General features: G+C 39.3%; 1 protein-coding gene across 3 annotated transcripts; it reads right to left on the bottom strand.

Annotated features, from left to right (window-relative positions):
• Positions 1-2,924: 2,924 nt before the first annotated feature.
• HAUS1 (HAUS augmin like complex subunit 1) lies at positions 2,925-16,141 on the bottom strand. Of its 3 annotated transcripts, XM_055559260.1 has the most exons (9): positions 15,991-16,140; positions 14,841-15,015; positions 10,881-11,016; positions 9,177-9,311; positions 7,852-7,975; positions 7,276-7,341; positions 6,460-6,531; positions 6,072-6,119; positions 2,925-4,534 (listed from the first exon to the last, which is right to left on the bottom strand). In XM_055559260.1, exons 1-9 carry the CDS (start codon positions 16,018-16,020, stop codon positions 4,484-4,486), a joined length of 837 nt encoding a protein of 278 aa, XP_055415235.1. In that variant the 5' UTR covers positions 16,021-16,140; the 3' UTR covers positions 2,925-4,483. The 3 variants fall into 3 exon arrangements, with proteins under 3 accessions (XP_055415235.1, XP_055415237.1, XP_055415236.1); XM_055559262.1 differs by lacking the exon at positions 9,177-9,311 and having other exon boundaries at positions 15,991-16,141; XM_055559261.1 differs by lacking the exon at positions 6,072-6,119.
• Between the last annotated feature and the right edge of the window lie 1,979 nt (positions 16,142-18,120).

The raw sequence follows: 18,120 nt of genomic DNA, 5'->3' as shown, positions 1-18,120 counted from the left end.
TGCAGCACGCCAGGCTTCCCTGTCCTTCACTATCTCCCAGAACTTGCTCAAACTCATGTCCATTGTTAGTGATGCCATCCAACCATCTCATCCTCTGTCACCCACTTCTCCTCCTGCCCTCAATCTTTCCCAGCATCAGGGTCTTTTCCAATGAGTTGACTCTTCGCATTAGGTGGCTAAAGTATTGGAGCTTCAACTTTAGCATCAGTCCTTCTAATGAGTATTCAGGGTTGATTTCCTTTAGGATTGACTCGTTCGATCTCCCTGCAGTCCAAAGGTTTCTCGAGTCTTCTCCAGCACCACAATTCGAAAGCATCAATTCTTTGCTGTTCAGCCTTCTTTACGGTCCAACTCTCATTTCCATACATGACTACTGGAAAAACCATAGCTTTGACTATCTGGACCTATGTCAGCAAAATGAAGTCTCTGCTTTTTAATACACTGTCTAGGTGTGAAATAGCTTTTCTTCCAAGGAGCAAGTGTCTTAATTTCATGATTGCAGTCACTGTCTGGAGTGATTTTGGAGCACAAGAAAATAAAGTCTGTTACTGTTTCCATTTTTTTCCCCCATCTACTTGCCATGCAGTGATGGGGGCTTCTCATTGAGGTGGATTCTCCTGTTGCGGGGCACGGGCTCTAGGACACTTGGGTTTCAGCAGTTGCAATGTGTGGGCTCAGTAGTTACAGCTTGTGGGCTCAAGAGCTCAGACTCAGTAGTTGTGGCACACAGGCTTAGTTGCCCCACTGGCTTAGTTGCTCCACAGCATGTGGGATCTTCCCAGACCAGGAATAGAACGGGTGTCCCCTGCAAGGCGGATTCTTAACCACTGGATCACCAGGGAAGCTGTAAACTTTTAATTGCTGTTTACATGTATACATTTTTCATGATTTTACTTTTAATCTATCTGTATCTTTATATTTAAAGTGGGTTGGGACTTCCCTGGTGGTCCAGTGGCTAAGACTTCAAGCTCCCAATGCAGGAGGCCCAGGTTCAATCCCTGATCAGGGAACTAGATCTTACAGGCCACAACTAAGGGTTTCCATGCTGAAAGTAGGACATGATGCAGCCGTGTAAGTAAATAAGTGAGTATTTTTAAAAGAATAGTATTTAACTGAGTCTTGATTTTTTTACTCAAGCTGAAAATCTCTGCTTTTTAATTGGAGTTATTTGTATCATTTGCATTTAATGCCATTATTGATATGGCTGTGTGTAAATCTACCATCTTGTTTTCTATTTGTCTCTTCTTTTTATTTCCTGCCTTCTTTTGGGCTGAGCATTTTTTATGATTCCATGCTAACTCCACAACTGATGTATTAGCTACCCCTCTTTTTGTTTTATAGCTATTGTTATAGGACAGGAGTTTGCAAACTACTGTATGTGGGCTAGATCTGACTTGTCATCTGTCTTTGTAAATTAAGTTTTTTTGGAATACAGCCATTTCCATTTGTTTATGTATAGTCTATGGCTGCCTTCATGTTGGTATGGGTTTTGAGCTAATTCTCACCACCAAGGCAAATAATCTTCTGAGGACACTACTCGGTGTTCTATGGAGCAGGAAGTAGCTCCACTCTGGCTCACAGGAACATGAGATAATCCCAGTCTTTTGCATGTTCCAGGAATTTTTGTCTGTTCCTTTCCAGTGGCTCTTTCAGTGGCTTCAGGTGATTTCCTCCTGTGTGTGCAAATCAGTTTAGACGAAGATTTGAATAAATACCTCTGCAGACCTGCAGATATTTTCTGACATTTTCTTTTGATTTTCTCAATTCTCATCTCTCTCTCTTCAACTAGGCAAGATCACCAGGCTGTTTGGGTTCTCCTTCTCTGAGTTATGAACTTGAAAACCCTGCCCATCACTAAGCTGGGTCTATCACAAGGCTCACCTTGTTTCTTTCTCTTACGAATTAATGTCCTAGGCTTCTTTGTTACTCAATGTCGAACACTATAGTTTCCTATTTTTGTTTTTCTATTTAAAGCCATCTAGTCAGTGTGATCACTCTTATTTCAACATGGCCAAAAGCAGAAATCTATAAGTTTCGATATATAGAATTTTCATCGCCAGTTCTAAATATTTTCTAATTTGCAATTTTTGATTCACAGTTTTAGAATGTATTTCTTAAATTCTAAATGTACAAGTTTTCAGTTATTTATTTTTATCTAATTGCATTGTGTTGAGAGAGCATTCTGTGTATGGTTTCAGTCCTTTTGTAATGGTTGAGATTTCTTTAACTGACCACTAGTTGGATGATTTTTGTAAATGCTCTGGATGCACTTGAAAAGAACATGTACCTGTGGCAGTCTGTAACAGGATTCTTTATATATCCATTATCAAGTTTGTTAATTGTGCTGTTTAAATATCCTGTATCCTTGCTGATTGTTTTTCTGCCTGTTCTATCAATTACTAAGAGAAGATGTAATCTATCTACTATGATTGTGAATCTACCTATCCTCATTTTAAGACATTTTGTTCAAGTACCTTAAATAACTGGAGGTGTTTTAAAAACCTATTCTTTCAATCTTTGTCTTTTATCTAAAACAATTTTCTTACTTACTTTACTATTCTATAAAATTACGTAGGTTTTAGGTTTCTTTTTGATTCTCATATTGTACATGTTTTGCTTTTTTCTTTGAACATAAATTTCAGGTGTTAAGTGTTAGTCACTCAGTCATATCTGAATCTTTGTGACCCTTGGACTGTAGCCCGCTAGTCTCCTCTGTCCATGGGATTTTCCAGGCAAGAATACTGGAGTGAGTTGCCATTGCCTCCTCCAGGGGATCTTCCCAACCCAGAGACTGAACCCATGTCTCCTGTGTCTCCTGCACTACAAGCAGATTCTTTACCTGCTGAGCCATCGGGGAAGCCAAAAAATAAATTTCAAAGGTTACTTTTATCAACTAGCTGCTACAGCCAACAATCAGCCCCAAATTTAAAATAAGCTTCAAACAACAATCATTTATTATTTCTTATGATTCTACAGGTTGACTCTGTGAGCTTCTGGCCTGGGACAGCATGGTTGATCTATGCAGTGTGCTAATAGGGCTGGACAGTACAAGACCTCATTCACATATCTGGCAGTTGGCAACCTGTTTGGTCTTGGGGTGGGAGCAGGGCTCAGCTGGAATTACCTTTCTTTGCTCATCCTCCCATAGTCCAGGTTTCTTCACATGGTAGTCTCAGTAAGAGATGGCAAACTCCAACACATAACAAGTTTTTAGTCCTTGGTTTTGTCCTATTTGCTATTTGTCTCATTGGCCAAAACAAATCATAGGGCCAAACCAGATACAATAGGTGAAGATACAGACTCCACCTCTTGATGCGAGAAGTAGCAAGGTTAGAGTACAAAGGGGGAGAGCACAAGGGTGGGAGGGATTTCGGTGGTTATTTCCACAGTTGACCCATCAAGTCACCTTACCAAAAGCACTGCAGTTAAGAAACAAATGACAACCTTGGAAAATATTCACAATTCAAATTGTAAAAGATTAATTTAGCTAACACACCAGAAGCACCTATAAACTGTTAGGAAACAGATGAAACAATCATACCTAAATGGCTAAAGAATATGGACAGTCTCCAAAAAAGGAAATACAAATGTCTTTTGCATTATATTTAGCCACATATTTGTGGGAAAGGAGAGGGAAATTTTTAAGGTCAATTAGGTAATCTTTAAAAAACTAATTGATTCTTGATCCCATGGTACAAAATTTTTAAAAGTACAAAAAGGTGCAAAGTGAAAAATCTCTCTTTTCTTCTTTAGACTACATTTATCATGGTTTGATTTTATTTATAAGAGATATTCCCATACAGGAAGTTTTAGTGTTTCAAAATTTTAAAATATTTCATTCATTTTATTTATGGCTCCTGGATTTCAGTCATAAGTTTCTGACTCTGATAATTTAAAAATCAAAATATTAAAATTCCTCTATGATTTCTTTTACTGTCTTTTGAAAAAATATTTAAATCTTTGATCCCTTGAAATTATCCTGATATAAGGGGTAAAGTATAGATTTAGCAGCATGTGTTAAATTATCCATCTCTCTATTACTGATTTAAAAGGTCATCTTTTTCATAAACCAAACTCCTGCATATACTAACATTTGGAATTAGGCAGGTAAGCAGATCAGAAAAAACAATAGCAAATCCCAGGAGAAGGGGGCGTGGGAGGAACATAACTGAAGCTGCAGAATCTTTCCCTTTCATTTAGCTGACCTCGTGAGTGACTACATGATGACTGTCATGAGTTCACCTAAGAGAGCTACTGAAGGACATCAAGCCACTAACAACATCGAAAACCAGTTTCTTCATATGAAAACTATGCATTTGCACATAAAAATTCAATACACAACCAGACACCACTATTTCATCAATAATGACATTATTTCATCTAAGAACACAGAAATTAAGTTATAGGAATGTCACAAGGAAAAATTCTTTAAAGTCCTATTCGATCTACTTTGTTAAGAAAGGTGAAATTTATTTGGCTCTGGTCACAGTTCCATCATGTTTACTCTCTTTGTAAGTTCAGCTTCAATAGTATCCTAAAGGAAGAAAGAAACACCATAAATATTATAACTAAGGACATATAAAAAAGTGCTCTAACTTGTAAAGCTCTTTAAAATCAGGGAAACAAAAAGGAAAACCACTAAAGCAGAAATTTTAAAAAATATCATTATAAATGAGATTTTCCTTGCTTTCATATCTTTCCCACTTCCCACACTCCAAGTTTTCAGACTCCTAATAAACATCTAAGGAGGGGGAAAAAAAAACCCTTTAGAGGGGTGAATGACATGCTACATGAATAGATTTTCCTGACCTGTACTCCTCAAGCAATGTACTTTCACAATGTCTCTCACATCGCTCTTTTCCAGTCTCACTGTCACTGTTCTCATTACTTCTCATCTGGCCTAAACAGGCCAACTTGTTTCTGCAATTTTCTTTCTCTATCCTCCAAGCTATCTTATACACTGATTCCAGAAAAATCTTCCTAAATGACTGCCCTGATCAAAAAGCATAACCTTGATCACACTTCACTTTAGCTTAAAAAGCAAGGCAACTCAGAGCAACTTTCAGTGGTCCCCTGCAACAGCAGTCCCCAATCTTTTTGGCATTAGGGACCAGTGGAAGACATTCATGGAAGACGTTTTTTCCGTTGGGATGATCCAAGTGCATGACATTTATTGTGTACTTTATTTTTATTTTGTGGCAATCTCAGCATATTCTGCCTTGACTTTAGGGTTGGCTTTCACACTCCTATGAGAATTGGATGCTGACGTGACGGGGGCAGAGCTCAGGAGGTAATGTGAGCAGCCGTAAATACACATGAAGCTTCTCTTGCTCACTCTCTTGCTGCTCACCTCCTGCTGTGAGCCTGGTTCCTAACAGGCCATGGACCAGTCCTGGGGACCTTTGCCCTACAGGCTCCAAGTTCAACCTTCTTTACATTTAAGGCCCTTCACCTCCTAAACCAATTGACCTACTTCAGTCCTATCTTCCACTGCATACCCCTAAGCAGGCAGATTGCTTTACTTGCAAAAGCTTGGAAAAGTCCTCCATTTTTCAGCTCTTATGGTTTTGTTATTTCCTGACCTCCCTGGTGGCTCAGACGGTAAAGCGTCTGCCTATAATGCAGGAGACCCGGGTTCAATCCCTGAGTCGGGAAGATCTCCTGGAGAAGGAAATGGCAACCCACTCCAGTACTCTTGCCTGGAAAATCCCATAGACGGAGGAGCCTGGTAGGCTGCAGTCCATGGGGTTGCAAAGTTGGACACAACTGAGTGACTTCACTTTCACTTTGTCTAGAATATTCTATGCCTCTCAACTCTCCTTTTCCATCCAGGAAAATCTACACAAAAATTTAAAAGACCACTATGTATTTTTTATGACAAAAAAAACACAAAAAACATATATGCCCCCCCCCAAAAGTATTAAAAGATGCTTGGTAATGATATACCTCAAGTTTGGGACTATGCTTTACCTTTACCTCTGAGTAGAAAGGAAAGAAAGAGGAGGAAGGGAGTTTTAGCTTTATCAGCATTTATCTTTTAAAGTCTGAAGGAAAAAAATGGAACTACTTACTAATTCTCGCTTTGCTTCTTCAATTTTTACCTGAGCAAGAGATGGATTCTTTTAAAGAAAAATAGAATAAGGAAAGGTTATATTGTCTCAGCTAGGAAACAAGGGAAAAAAATATATAACAACCCTTTTCAAAAGGCAAAAAAACTTATAGAAAGTATATACCAACTACATACAATACTGAAATTCAATAAAGACTTTCAACACAGACCCTTATACAACCTAAAACCCCAGAATTGCATTCTATAAGAATTTGGAGCTTATATTTTACTGAAAGAGAAGAGGAGGACCTAGGTCCTTAGACATGGACCCAGTATTTTCATGATCATTTAGTGCCCTTGGAGAAAGCTGGAGGAGATAAACCTTTTTTTTAATTCATAAAAATAATTACCGGCATTAAATCTAAATAGGACTCCAATTTTTTCTTCAAAGGCATAGTCTGTCGTTTTAGTTCTGCCAATTTCTGAGGGTGAAAAAAAACACACAGAATAATAAAGATATTCACAATACAATTAAACACTGCACATAAATAAAACGTGACAAAGCATTAACACTAGGACATTTTAAACAATGTAACAAATAAAAGAGCTTCAAAGGTAAATGGATAACAAATGGACACAATCCTTAGAAGATGTTAAAACAGGAAAGTAATACTCCCATTTATTCAGACTAATATGCTGTCTGGGAATACAAAATAATGTGATTAAGAGGCATCAGAACATCAGGAAACAAGAGTCTCAAACACATATTTATGAACCGTCAATTTTAGATTCCAAAACTCAAAGTACCAAAAAATCTTAAGAATAAAACCATAAAACAAATCTCCCCATTGCTCCCTCTTCCCACAAAAATAGATAAAACTCTTACAGAACCTAAACCCCAGAATTGCATTCTATAGGAGTTGGGAGCTGGTATTTTACTGAAAGGGAAGAAAGATGAATACTTACGTGGTTTAGCACATAATACTTCAATACATTTATTCAATAGATAAATCAATAATCATTGACTCCAACAAATAAAGAAAAAAACAAACAAATGTAAATATATATATAGATAAACAAGTAGTAAAGATATAAATACTGGTAAACATAAAATACAGAGGTAAAGAAAAAGAAATCGGGTCAATAGTGAAAAAAACTATAAAAAGAAACAAGCACATCGCACACTGACGTTTTAAAGGAAGCTAAGTTGGGTAAAGTAAGCGAACCTCTGAAAGTGCTACCAGTGACTGATGAGACAGAGAGGCATCCATTCCTCGGGCTGAAAGCTGCTCCTACAATGACAAAAAAGGGAGCTCAGTTTAAAAAATTATTTTGCAAGTGACCATCATTAAATATTTTCAATATATAACACAGTAAAGAGCTATGTAAAGAGCTATAACATAAAAAAAGAGCTTTTGTAAAAGCTACAAAAAAAAATCACAGATGAAGAACAATACCTGCTTCTAAGCACTTTTTATGTTGCATGTGAGTTATTTCAGACAGTCTGAGATTTGAGACAAGACGGTGACAATATGGGTGCAGGGCTTAAGAGCTTGAGCTTTGGGACCTGCATGTGAGGTGGGATCTGCTGCTCGACGGCTGTGCAACGGTGATGGACAGGGAGGCCTGGCGTGCTGCGGTTCATGGGGTCGCAAAGAGTCGGACACGACTGAGCAACTGAACTGAACTACCTTCACAGTATCCTTGTCGTGAAAAGAGAATGATAATACTGCCTAGTTGTGAGGACGAAAGTTGCAAAGAAGTGTGAAGAGAGCTAAATGTATTGAGTCTTTCATACGAACCTCCGCAGTTCTAATTCCAGATCTGAACTCCTCCGACTTGGCTTTCAGGAAGTCCATGTTCTGAAGACGACTGTCAACTCTGGCCCTTTCCGTACACAGATGTAACTCTGCCTTCTTGAGGTCCCTTGAAAAAGTAAAGTTGAGAACATTTTCTTCTTGATGAAATTATTATGAAAAGCAAACTACTTCTTCTTTTGATTCAAAGAGTAGATAACATACTTGCTGGATTTTCTAGCTTAAATTTTATATCCCAGACTGGCTACTACCACGCATTCTTCCAGGTCATCTTTCTCTCCATGTTGCCATCTGGGATTTTTCTCAAGGAATACTGAATAACTTTAAGATTAATCTATGCTGATTATTCTTGGAGAAAGTAGATCTGCTGCTCAAAAAAGTGACTTAATGGATACTAAATACAATTTGAATTATGGAGGTCACAAAGGCCTCTCATCTAAATGTAACATGACAAGGTGCTTTGCACATACAGAGTCAATATTTATGGGATAAATTTATACAATATCATATTACTTGTGCATATACATACTCCTGTTTCACAGCATCTAACCTCTGGGGCCATAGGGACCTAAAGAAGAGCCAGAACATCAAGAGGGATACCAGAGTTCTAGTAACAAAGGGCAATAAGATAGAACATGACTTTAAGTTGTACCATAGTTTATGACACAGTGGTGGAAGGAGAGAGTGGGACAAATTGAGAGAACAGTATGGAAACATACACATTACCATGTGAAAAACAGATAGCAAGTGAGAATTGGTTGTGTGACACAGGGAGCTCAACCCAGTGTTCTGTGACAACCTAGAGGGATGGGATGGGATGGGAGATGGGACCGGGGGTTCAGGACGGAGGGGACATACGTACACCTGTGGCTGATTCGTGGTGATGTGTGGCAGAGGCCAACACAATATTGTAGAGCAACTGTGCTCCCATAATTGTATTTTGTTCTTTATTTCTCAATATTGTATAATTATGATCTTTGATAATTATTAGTTACTCAAGAACAATTATGAGTATTGTTCAATTGTCATCACCAATAGAATGATACTCAGATGTATTCTTTCTGTAAAACTTTATAAGTAATAAAAAAATTTAAAAAAAGGGAAAAAAGAATCTACTATATAAAAGATAAAAGTATGTACCCAACCACTCCTATCTTCATCCAAGTCATTTTCTACTTAAAAACACATTTTATCTTACCATTTTCTAATGTGTTGTTTTAAATTGTATCTATTGGCCAAAACTAAATCTTACAATGTCCTGTTATTGCCTTTGTAGTAAAAATTGCCACAACTTCAAACTAATTACTTACTCTCGCAGACATTTTTCTAATACTAAAGTTGCTGTTAGATTTTTCTCAAGTTTTGCCAATTCAAGCTTGATTTCTTCATTTTTGGATTTGGTGCGAAAAAGATCAGAGGTCAAATCATTCACTGCAGGGATAAAACTAAAAGAAGAATCTGGTCATGTAAACGGACATTAAGGACAATAATTACAATTATTACAATTATTCCTCACTTCTAAAAATGATTTTACTTCTATGTGAATTCTTCCTTAATCACGCTCTTTTACACCTCTATACTATTTTACACACTGTTCTCATTGGAATACCCTTCCTCAGCTGGCAAATTTCCTTAAAAACTATATTTACTCCCATTCTGGAAGTCACTACCCCTTTCTCTGTGCTTTCTACCTACAACCTGTACATTCCTATACTGTTGCAGCTGTCTTACTATTTTATAATTTTACAAGTCCATCTTCTGCAATTTACCATGAGTGAGATAGTCCTTGCCAGCATTCATTATTTTATTCTATTCACTTCATTTCTGCTTCCCCAGTGCCTACATAGGTAGCTATACATAAATATATATATAGGGAGGGATGGAAGAAGAGAGGGGAACAGAGATACAGAGAGTTATACATATATTTAGTATTTGGTGTCTGCTGACTTTGCTTAATTCAAGTCAATTGATTGAATTAAGATTTCTACTGCCATATAGCCTATATGAACTTCTAGCTAAAACACTTTTGCTTAAATATATATATATATATATATACATATGTATGTATATATATACTCCAAGCTTTTGCATTAGCAGTTAAACAGAACAGCTATACAGTTCTCTGATTATAATCTGTAATGGTAGTCCCTAGCTAAGATTCATCCAACAGGGATAGTCCTAGGACTCTGAAGTCAGATGGGGTTTGAAACCCAACTCTGTCATTTACTAGCTCAGAGATATTATCTAACCCACCCCTCTGAGCCTCAGTTTCTTCTTAAGGTTGTTAGAAGAATAATGTCTTTACACAGGTAAGATGCCTGTCAGAAGGAAGCCTACTCTATCCAGTAGGGTGGGAACATGACTAAAAATCATTATGCTCAACAGTAGGTGATTTAGCCTACTGCTTTTCTTACTGTTTAGGGGAATAATCAGTCCTGAATATTCATTGGAAGGACTGATGCTGAAGATGAAGCTACAATACTTTGGCCACCTGATGTGAAGAACTGACTCATTGGAAAAGACCCTCAAGCCGGGAAAGATTGAAGGTGGGAGGAGAAGGGGACAACAGACGATGAGGTGGTTGGATGGCATCACCAATTCGATGGACATGAGTTTGAGCAAGCTCTGGGAGTTGGTAATGGAAAGGGAAGCCTGGTGTGCTGCAGTTCATGGGGTCGCAGAGTCGGACATGACTGAGCGACTGAACTGACTGACTGAGGGGAATAATGTGATACCTAATCCCTCTTCAAATATACATGAGAACCTACCTTTACAAACCTAATTCTGAAAGAAGAATACATTATAAATTTAACCAAGTTTATCTGAAATAATCAAACATACTAGCAATGATAAGGAGTTGACTAAATTTAGTGTTTCTGCGTATATTTCCTATATAAATATAAAATTATTTCCTATAATTTCTTATATAGCATTACCCTGAGATAAAAAAGCTCCGTAGGTCAACACCTGATAGCATATATGACTGCAGAAATTAAAACAATCATAAGAATTACCTAGCTAGAGAGGTGTCCTTTGTTTCAAGGGCCACTGCACTGTCAACCAAAGCATTCAGATACCTGGAACCAGTGCTGGAGAGACTGGCAGGGGAAAAATTTACACTCTCCATGAGAAGGTCTTGAAGATGCTTGGCTGAAAAGAAATAAGAGTTCTATGGTGACTAAGATCTTTGCTTTGCTTTAATTTTGCAACAGTTTTATTGCAACCACCCACCTAAAACATAATGGCTTTTACTATATTCAGAGTTGTATACCCATCCTTGTAGGTGTGAAGTGGAATGTGGTTTTGATTTGCATTTTCCTGATGGTTACTGATGCTGTGATTACTGGCAGTCCCTCATCATATATATGATTCGCAAATATTTTCTCCCATTCTGTGTGTTGTCTTCTCATTTACTTGATGATAAGAAAAAAATTGAGATAAAAAGTTTTGAATTTTGATGATTTCCAGTTTGCCTACTTTTTCTTTTGCTGCTTCTGTTTTTGGTATCACAGCTAAGAAACCATAGCCAAATCCAAAGTATGAAGATGCACATCTATGCTGTCTTCTGAGTTTTAGATTTAGCTCTTACTTTTAGGTTTTTTATTCATTTTGAGTTAATTCTTGTTCTTTTGTTTAAAACTCATATATATATATATATAAATGAATATATATATATAAATATATATATATAAATGAATGTATTTATTCATTTATTTGGCTGCATCTGGTCTCAGTGGCAGCACTTGGGATCGTCACTGCTCCACAGAATGTGGACTTCCAACAGTTGTAGCCCACAGGCTCTCTAGTTGTGGCACTCAGGCTTAGCTGCCCAGTGGCAGGTGGGATCTTAGTTCCCTGAATAGGGATTGAACCTGTGTCCCCAGCATTGCAAGGCAGATTCTTAACCACTGGACCACACAGAAGTCCCTTAAGTTAATTCTTATATATATTATGAGGCAGGGTCCCACTTCATTCTTCTACATGCGGATATTCAGCCATCCCGGCCCTACTCAGCAGACACCAACTTATAGTTGTTGCTCAGTTGCTCAGTCATGTCTGACTCTTTGCAACTCCATGGACTGCTGCATACCAGGTTTCCCTGTCCATCACCAACTCCCGGAACTTGCTCAAACTCACGTCCATGAATTGATGATGCCATTCAACCATCTCTGCCTCTGTCACCCTCTTCTCCTGCCGTCAATCTTTCCCAGCATCAGGGTCTTTTCCAATAAGTCAGCTCTTCGCATCAGGGGACCAAAGTATTGGAACTTCAGCGTCAGCATCAGTCCTTCCAATGAATATTCAGGGTTAATTTCCTTTAGGATTGACTGGTATGATCTCTTTGCTGTCTAAGGGACTCTCAAGAGTCTCTTCCAGCACCACAGTTCAAAGCATCAATTCTTCAGCCCTCAGCTTTCCTTATGGTTCAACTCTCACATCCACACATGATTACAAGAAAAACCGTAACTTTGACTATACAGACCTTTGTCAGAAAAGTGATGTCTCTGCTTTTTAATACCGTGTCTAGGTGTGTCATAGCTTTTCTTCCAAGGAGCAAGTGTCTTTTAATTTCATGACTGCAGTCACAGTCTGCAGTGATTTTGGAGTCCCAGAAAATAAAGTCTGTCACTGTTTCCATTTTCTCCTCATCTAGTTGCCATGAAGTGAGGGATGCTATGATCTTAGCTTTTTGAATGTTGAGTTTTAAGCGTTTTTTCACTCTTTCACCTTCATCAACAGGCTCTTTAGCTCCTTTTCATTTTCTGCCATGAGAGTGGTGTTTTCTGCATATCTGAGGTTACTGATATTTCTCTGTGCAATCTTGATTGAAGTTTGTGCTTCATCCAGCCCAGTATTTCACATGATGTACTCTGCATACAAGTTAAATAAGCAGGGTGACAACATACAGCCTTGACGTACTCCTTTCCCAATTTTGAACCAGTCTGTTGTTCCATGTCTGGTTCTAATTGTTGCTTCTTGACCTGCATACAGGTTTCGCAGGAGGCAGGTAAGGTGGTCTGGTATTCCCATCTCTTTAAGGGTTTTCCATAGTTTGTTGTGATCCACACAGTCAAAAGCTTTAGTATAATCAGTGAAGCAGAAGTAGATGTTTATTGGATACTTTCGTATGGATAATTGTGTCAAAATTTTGTATATATTAGTAGAAATATTTACAGTTTAATGTGTCACCCTAAAAGGTGCTTTACGACAGACATAAATAATCTTAACTTTTAAAATCCTTAGAATTTTTGGTACATATTAGTATAGACAAAAAAAAAAATAGCTTTTGCAAAAAAGATTTTTCTGGACTCAAAGCCCCTTTCTTCATACTGTATTTTATTTATTTTTTAAAAATTAATTTATTTTAATTGGAGGCTAATTACTTTACAATATTGTAGTGGTTTACTGCCATACATTGACATGAATCAGCCATGGGTGTACATACTGTATTGTAATAATTACTAAAATAAGACTTTTCTGGTCCACCTGCCAATGCAGCGGACACGGATTCCATCCCTGGTCTGGGAAGATCCCACATGCGGTGGGGCAACTAAGCTCCTGCATCACAACTACAGAGCCTGCACCACAGTGAAAAGCCCATGCACCACACCTAGAGAGTAGTCCCTGCTCACTGAAACTACAGAAAGCCCAAGTGCCTCAAGCAAGACTCAGGGAAGCCATAAATAAACAGATTAATTAAAAACCACAGGTATCTTATATGCTTCTTGGAAGAAAAGTTATGACCAACCTAGACAGCATATTAAAAAGCAGAGACATTACTTTGCTGACAAAGGTCCATCTAGTCAAAGCTATGGTTTTTCCAGTAGTCATGTATGGATATGAAAGTTGGACTATAACAAAAGCTGAGGACCAAAGAATTGATGCTTTTGAACTGTGGTGTTGGAGAAGACTCTTGAGAGTCCCTTGGACTGTAAGGAGATCAAACCAGTCAAACCTAAAGGAAATCAGTCCTGAATGCTCATTGGAAGGACGGATGCTGAAGCTGAAACTCCAATCCTTTGGCCACCTGATGCGAAGAACTGACTCATTTGAAAAGACCCTGATGCTGAGAAAGACTGAAGGCAGGAGAAGGGGACGACAGAGGAGGAGATGGTTGGATGGCATCACTGACTTGATGGACATGAGTCTGAGCAAGCTCTCGGAGTTGGTGATGGACAGGGAAGCCTGGAGTGCTGCAGTCCATGGGGTCGCAAAGGCTGGACATGACTGAGTGACTGAAATGAACTGAACTGAACTGATTTTATATGTCAGGCTAATAAGTTTAGACTTATATTTTAGCGGTTAGTATTTTACCATCAGAGTACCAATAAAATATACTATAATGACACAACATATTGTTATTGTTCTTTAGTCACTTAGTTGTGTCCGACTCTTTGCAATCCCATGGACTGTAGCCTGCCAGGCTCCTCTGTCCATGGGATTTCCCAGGCAAGAATACTGGAGTGGGTTGCCATTTCCTCCTCCAGGGGATCTTTCCGACCCAGGGATCTAACCTGTGTCTCCTGCATTGGCAGGCAGATTCTTTACTGCTGAGCTACCAGGCAAGCCTTGTAATATATTAGGTTGCTATAACAACACAGTTTAAGACAAATCTCGGTAAAATAAAGAAGCAATGCTAAAAAGCTGTCTACACTAAATCAATCTTGTGTACTCTACTGTTAGGGCTTTCCAGGTGGCACTAGTAATAAAGAACTCCTGCTAATGCAGGAGACATAATGAGGTGTGGGTTTGATCCCTGAGTTAGGAAGATCTCCTGGAGGAGGGCATGCAACTCCCTCCAGTATTCTTACCTGGAGAATCCCATGGACAGAGGAGCCTGGTGGGCTACAGTCCATAGGGTCACAGAGAGTTCGACATGACTGAAGGGACTTAGCAGGCATGCATACTTTACTCTTTTAAAATCTGGTTACCTCTAGTTAGTATCTCATTCAAAATTCTGTAATTGATCTCACCTTCTGATTCATATTCCTTTGCTTTCTGTTTCAAGTCCTCTGTTACCAGGTAGACATCCCTGTCTCGGACTCTGTTGCGTTCTGAAAGGTTATATAAAATCTCTGTTGTCCGAGCATTCACCTCATATTGTGGAATGGGATGATCTCCAAATATTTTTTTCAGCCATGCAGCGACCTAACCATTACAAGGGACACGAATTTAATAATCCTTGTTTATTTCAATGGCATGAAGCAAATAAGACCAAGTAATGATCAATAGCAAACAAAATGCTTTCTATGAATATTCTGGCATCCTACTAACTCCACATCCTAATTTGTCTTTAGGGAGAGAGAGATCAGATGTCAGGAGATTAAAAAGTGAGCAGGCACAGCACAATCAACAAAATTACCAGAAAACAATCTGTTCTTCCCCAAAGCTACGAAAGCAGTATTAGGCAAGTATTTCCATAGGAAGCTCAATATGCAAGTGCTAACCATTATTATGGGCGCAAAGTCTGAAAAAAGAGTTGTCTCCAACACATCACAAGTCCCTCAAAGCCGGAAAGCTCCTAGAGTTGGGATGCGAGATGCGGAAAACAGGTTGTGTGTGCTAAGTCGCTTCAGTCCTGTCCTCCTCTTTGCGACCCCATGGACTGTAGCCCTCCAGGCGCCTCTGCCCATGGGATTTTCCAGGCAAGAAAACTGGAGTGGGTTGCCATGCCCTCCTCCAGGCGATCTTCCCGACCCAGGGATCGAAACCGTGTCTCTTACACCTCCTGCATTGGCAGACAGGTTCTTTACCGCTTGGTTAAGAGTGAGAAATTTAGTAAAAAGCAGCGGTGAACGGCGAGGTCTGGCTGGAAACTGAGTTTAGGATCAGAAGTCCCCATCCAGTGTCCAGGGAGAGGTTTCACACGATAGGGCTCCTCAACCCTTCTCCAAGCCTGAGTTCCAGCAGGGAAGGCCGGGAAAAGAAGGGAAACTCCCTTTTCAGCGTTGGGGTGGGGTTAGGGGGGAGAGGGGGTAGCTCACAGATGGTGAAAACCGGACTAAAGATGGATCAGCAGAGGAACACAGTAAGAGTGGCTCGCCCAGGAGATCCGCCGGCGGGGCGGGTGTGTCAAAGACGCGGTTTCCCGGAGGCCGCAAAGCCCAGCTCCCGCCCCATCACCTGCGCCTCTTTCTCCTCTAGAGCTTCCATCGCCGCCAGTCCCGCCACTTCTCCAGCAGCTCCTCGCGGAAGCAGCGCCCCGCTTGCTCTGACGGCCCCGCCCACACACCGTTGGGCCCACCCCCTTTGGGATCCGGGATTTCTGGGAGTTGTAGTTTTTACTAGGACTTCAGGGCGCGGAGCTGTTGGACGAGGCTGATCCGAGACTCTAACCCTGCAAGCCCTTGTTCCCTTGCGGCTTTCTCCGCTCTCCATGGTTATCACCTCCAGGAGAAGCAAAGCCGCATGGAACCAGGCTGTGTTTTCTTTCTTTTATATTTTTATTTCTCACTTGAATCACTCATCTTAAAAAGAAAAAAAACAACCTGGAACTTGTTTTTTGATAGCAGATGTTTATTTCTTCCTCACTTACAATTTTAATTTTACCTTGGCAATATGAGCTGGAGCAGTCTCACTCTTTTTATCCCTTAGTTTCCACTACTAAAGAGCTAAATGTGCTGGAAACTGCTTTAAAAAGGTTTACAGCATACAACTCCTGCACTGTCACTCAGCCATTGTTTCATTCATTTCTTTGCCTTTCCTAAAGTTCTCTTCTCCTTCCATCACTCTGTAGTTAACACCTTGAGAGGTTCTTTATATTTCTATGGTAATGTATAGTTTTCTGTGTTTTCCTATTTTTGTTTCATTCTTACAGGAACCCTGCAAAGTACATGGGCACACATTATTTTACCTATTTTCACATTAAAACCACACACATGGAGTATATGGCTTGACCAAGATTAGGTGGTAGACCTGGAATCTGACCATGGTGTTCTGACTCCAGTTGGGTGTTTCAGTCTCCTCAGGTCATACCATACTGCTGTGCACAACCTGCTGTAGTATACTATTACATTAGGAAAAATAGGTCCTGTACTCAAATTTCTGTGGTGATGGTTTGTTCGCTAAGCTGTGTCTGACTCTGTGACCCCATGGACTGCAGCACCCCAGGCTACCCTGTCCTTCACTATCTCCTGGAGTTTGCTCAAACTTGTGTCCACTGAGTCAGTGATGCTGCCTAACCATCTTATCCTCTGCTGCCCCCTTCTCCTTTTGCTTTCAGTCTTTCTGTGACAGGTTTCAATATCAAATTGTGGATCACTTAGCACCAAATATCTTTCTCTTAAGTAATATGGATATTTTAAATGATGAAACTTTTCAATGAAATTTTAGTAAGTAGCCTATATCATATTGTGTGGCTTTCTTATTCTTTTCTTTTTTGTTTCAGTCATATATGTATCTGCTCATTTACTAAACTCCAGATAAGGGTAGGGAAGTTATCTTTATGCCCTTTGTCCACTTTCATCACTACAAATTTTACAAAATATCCTTGAACTTTATTTTTACAAACCCAAATTTTACCTAGTCCTACCCCTAATTCCCAGGAGGACTGTCATATTTACCCAAGGCTCACCTTGAAAAGGAAGTAGGATATTAGATAAAGGGATGGGTGATCATATATTTGCAAACTGTTTTAGGATATGACTTTTTTTTTTTTTTTTTTTTTAGGATATGACTGTTTTTAACCCAGATATTCATATGCCCAACACAAATTAAGATTTGGGGTATATGCCAGAATTTGGTGAATGAAGCTAAAAGATCCTTCTCAAAACAGCTACAAGTACAGTTAATGTAAATACTCTCCACTATCATAAAATGCCATAAAATGGCACAGTGGTTAAAAAAAAATCCACCTGCCAATGCAGGAGACACAAAAGACATGGGGTTTGATCCCTGGGTCGGGAAGATACCCTGGAAGAGGAAATGACAACCCATTCCAGTATTCTTGCTCAGAGACAGAGGAGCCTGGTGGGATACAGGCCATGGGGTTGCAGTCTGATAGGACTCAACAAGCATCACAAAATACCTAATATTTTCCTTCCCAACCCAAATTCTGCACATTTCACAATTATCTCAGTATCTCTCTCTCTCTTTCACACACACACACACACACACACAATCTCCTTGGGGGGAGCAAAAGTCCTGCCCTGATTTCATTGGGTAGGTATAGAAAGTTATTGTCATCATTGCCGTTTTACTTCAAATGAAAGTAGTGTCTATACTGTCATGAAAATAGCTACTTTTAAAGGAAAA

This window comes from Bubalus kerabau, chromosome 21 (genome assembly GCF_029407905.1).
Source record: "Bubalus kerabau isolate K-KA32 ecotype Philippines breed swamp buffalo chromosome 21, PCC_UOA_SB_1v2, whole genome shotgun sequence".
Lineage (NCBI taxonomy): Eukaryota > Metazoa > Chordata > Mammalia > Artiodactyla > Bovidae > Bubalus > Bubalus kerabau.
This window is presented reverse-complemented; position numbering and strand designations above follow the sequence as displayed.

What these genes read in the sequence shown, in the direction of transcription:
- HAUS1 (XM_055559260.1), bottom strand. Translation starts at nt 16,020, where the DNA reads ATGGAAGCTCTAGAGGAGAAAGAGGCGCAG. An exon ending in AAAGGAATATGAATCAGAAG is followed by an intron (nt 11,017 to 14,840) that starts GTGAGATCAATT and finishes ATTTCTTTTCAG; the next exon opens with CCAAGCATCTTCAAGACCTT. An exon ending in AAGAAGCAAAGCGAGAATTA is followed by an intron (nt 4,535 to 6,071) that starts GTAAGTAGTTCC and finishes TTCTTCCTTTAG; the next exon opens with GATACTATTGAAGCTGAACT.